Source organism: Gymnoscopelus braueri (genome assembly GCF_963280865.1).
Source record: "Gymnoscopelus braueri genome assembly, chromosome: 7".
NCBI classification, from domain to species: domain Eukaryota; kingdom Metazoa; phylum Chordata; class Actinopteri; order Myctophiformes; family Myctophidae; genus Gymnoscopelus; species Gymnoscopelus braueri.
In genome coordinates this window covers 33,518,771-33,520,977 of record NC_137608.1, presented here as the reverse complement: position 1 = coordinate 33,520,977, position 2,207 = coordinate 33,518,771, and the positions used below count along the sequence as shown (strand labels likewise).

Genomic DNA, 2,207 nt, shown 5'->3' with positions numbered 1-2,207 from the left:
CTCTGCTCAGCCGTTTCCAATGCTGATTTGTCAATTGCATGGTCTTCTTTCTCTCAAATTCAGTATATCATGTTTTTATGGCTTATTGTGCATGTTGCATCGCTTGGCCCCCGTATTGCTGCTTGCGGCAATTTCAGTTTTAATTAACTATATACTTTGTTGACCGGTGTTCCCCCAGGGGTCTGGACTTGGTCCCCTCCGTTTTCCCTCTACACCAAACCTCTTCGGTCAAAATAGTGATGTACAAGCTTGCAACGCGTTGTGAGCTTGTAGATCGGCTGTTTTCACAGAATGTTTGCCTATATGACATGCCCAGAATAGGGGCGCTAGGGGTCATGTGGTTTGTGTGATATATATATAAAGTGTGATATATGTATAAATAAATGCATCATAATCCGTCCTTTTTTTTCCCCCACATTAAAACAACTTTATTCAGATGAGTTCATTTCCTGATATTTAAACTAGTAGAAGGAATCCATGATGCGCCTCATGCTCATGAACCTCATGCCGCTGTCCATGCCCATGTTCATGAAGTTCCTGTACTCGCCGGGCCTCATGTACATCATCCTGCCTCTGTAGTTGGCCTGCTCGTACATCAGCCAGTGGCCGTCCATCACGTTGCAGGACATGCAGTTGTTCATCTGGTAACGGTCCATGATGTTCTCACAGTCGTCCATCATCTCGTGCATCTGTCCACCGAAGTTCTCCCTCTCGTAGATCCTCATCCTGTAGTTGCCCCTGTGCATGGGGATCATACGGCAAGACCTGATGGCGTCCCTCATGCCCATCATGCTCTGGTAGTCGGAGTACTCGCCCCTCCTCATGAAGTACTGGTTGCCCATGTAGTTGGTGCGGTCGTACACCATGAAGCAGCCCCTCTCCACCCTGCAGGAGTGGCACCTGTTCATGTAGGAGGACATGTCAGTGCAGTCACTCATGCACTCGTAGGAGCGGCCCTGGAAGTTCTTCTCCTCGTAGAAGGTGATCTTGTTCATCATGTTCATGCCGGAAGACATCTTTGTGTGGAAGTTGTTTCAGCTGTTGCTGTTGCTGCTGCTGCTGCTGCTGCTGTGGCTGTTGGTGAACTGACTTCCTACCTGGCTGAAGCCTTCCTTTTGTACTGTACCTAACCGGCAGAGGCTGCTTTGTGTGCCAGGCAGCTCCCCTGACACAGCAACACTCCATAGAAGAGCATAGAGCTGAGCTGAGGTTGTTCAGTGTTTCCACCTCAAAAACCCTTGGAAAGGCTTTCTCTCTGACGGCACAAAGCCTTTACCATTACGACAATACAGACAAGAGGCTGAATGGGTTAACAATGACTTGGGGGTCGACAATGATCTAGCTGATAGACCGTTCGGTCTTCCTAGGTGATCTTGTATCAGATCCAGTTGAGACAGAGTATGGGATACCCCCATTTTAGAACCCATTCTCTTCTCATTGTCTCCGCCAGATCGAAGGCGTGGCCAAGACTATGTTTTGCCCTCCGTCCGTCCATCCGTCCGCGTGTCCTACCTTCCGTCTGTGAATAGCTAATATCCGGCGTAGAAAATGGCTTGTTTTGACCACTGTAAAAAGACGAAAGTGACGTTTTTTGGACTGGATTCACATCCGTCCATTCCATTTTACAGGGTCCTAGGATCATTGCTAAGTTGTGTTAGAGCGGCCCTTGTGGGAAAAAATAAATAAATAAAAAAATGGAAAAACCGGCTATAGCCGGTTTTGGCACTCGACGGGTGTATTTGAAAAAACGGCTATAGCCGGTTTTGGCACTCAATGTGTTAATAACTTGGCACCTTCATATATCAAGGATTCTTTAAAGTGTTATGTTCCAACCAGAACACTCAGGTCCTCCTCCGCTCTCGTACAAGATGTTCCCAAAGCACTTCATAAAAACACTGGTGAGGCCGCCTTCTATGTCTATGGCCCTAAGTTGTGGAATACACTACCACTGGAATTTAAAATGGCCAGCTCTCTTAGAGTTTTTAAGAGTAAGCTGAAGTCCTATTCTTTCAATATGGCATTTAATTAAATTGATCTTATGTTCACATTAATTTGTGTTATTTTGCCCTACTTTGACTTGCTCTTCTAGCTTTAACTATACTGTTTAGTTATGTTTCTGTCTGCCAATTGTGTTATTTTTTCTGGCATCCTACTATTTATTATCTAAATTGAAGCACATTTTATGTATTCTTTATTTGGATCCCCAT

At 45.4% G+C, this 2,207-nt stretch overlaps 1 protein-coding gene across 1 annotated transcript; it reads right to left on the bottom strand.

Moving 5' to 3' along the window:
* Window positions 1–461: 461 nt before the first annotated feature.
* Window positions 462–1,016, bottom strand: LOC308088749 (gamma-crystallin M2-like; the record flags this gene model as incomplete). The annotated part of the gene is made up of 1 exon (XM_080433310.1): window positions 462–1,016. One exon carries the CDS (start codon window positions 1,014–1,016, stop codon window positions 462–464), a length of 555 nt encoding a protein of 184 aa, XP_080289436.1.
* Window positions 1,017–2,207: the final 1,191 nt, after the last annotated feature.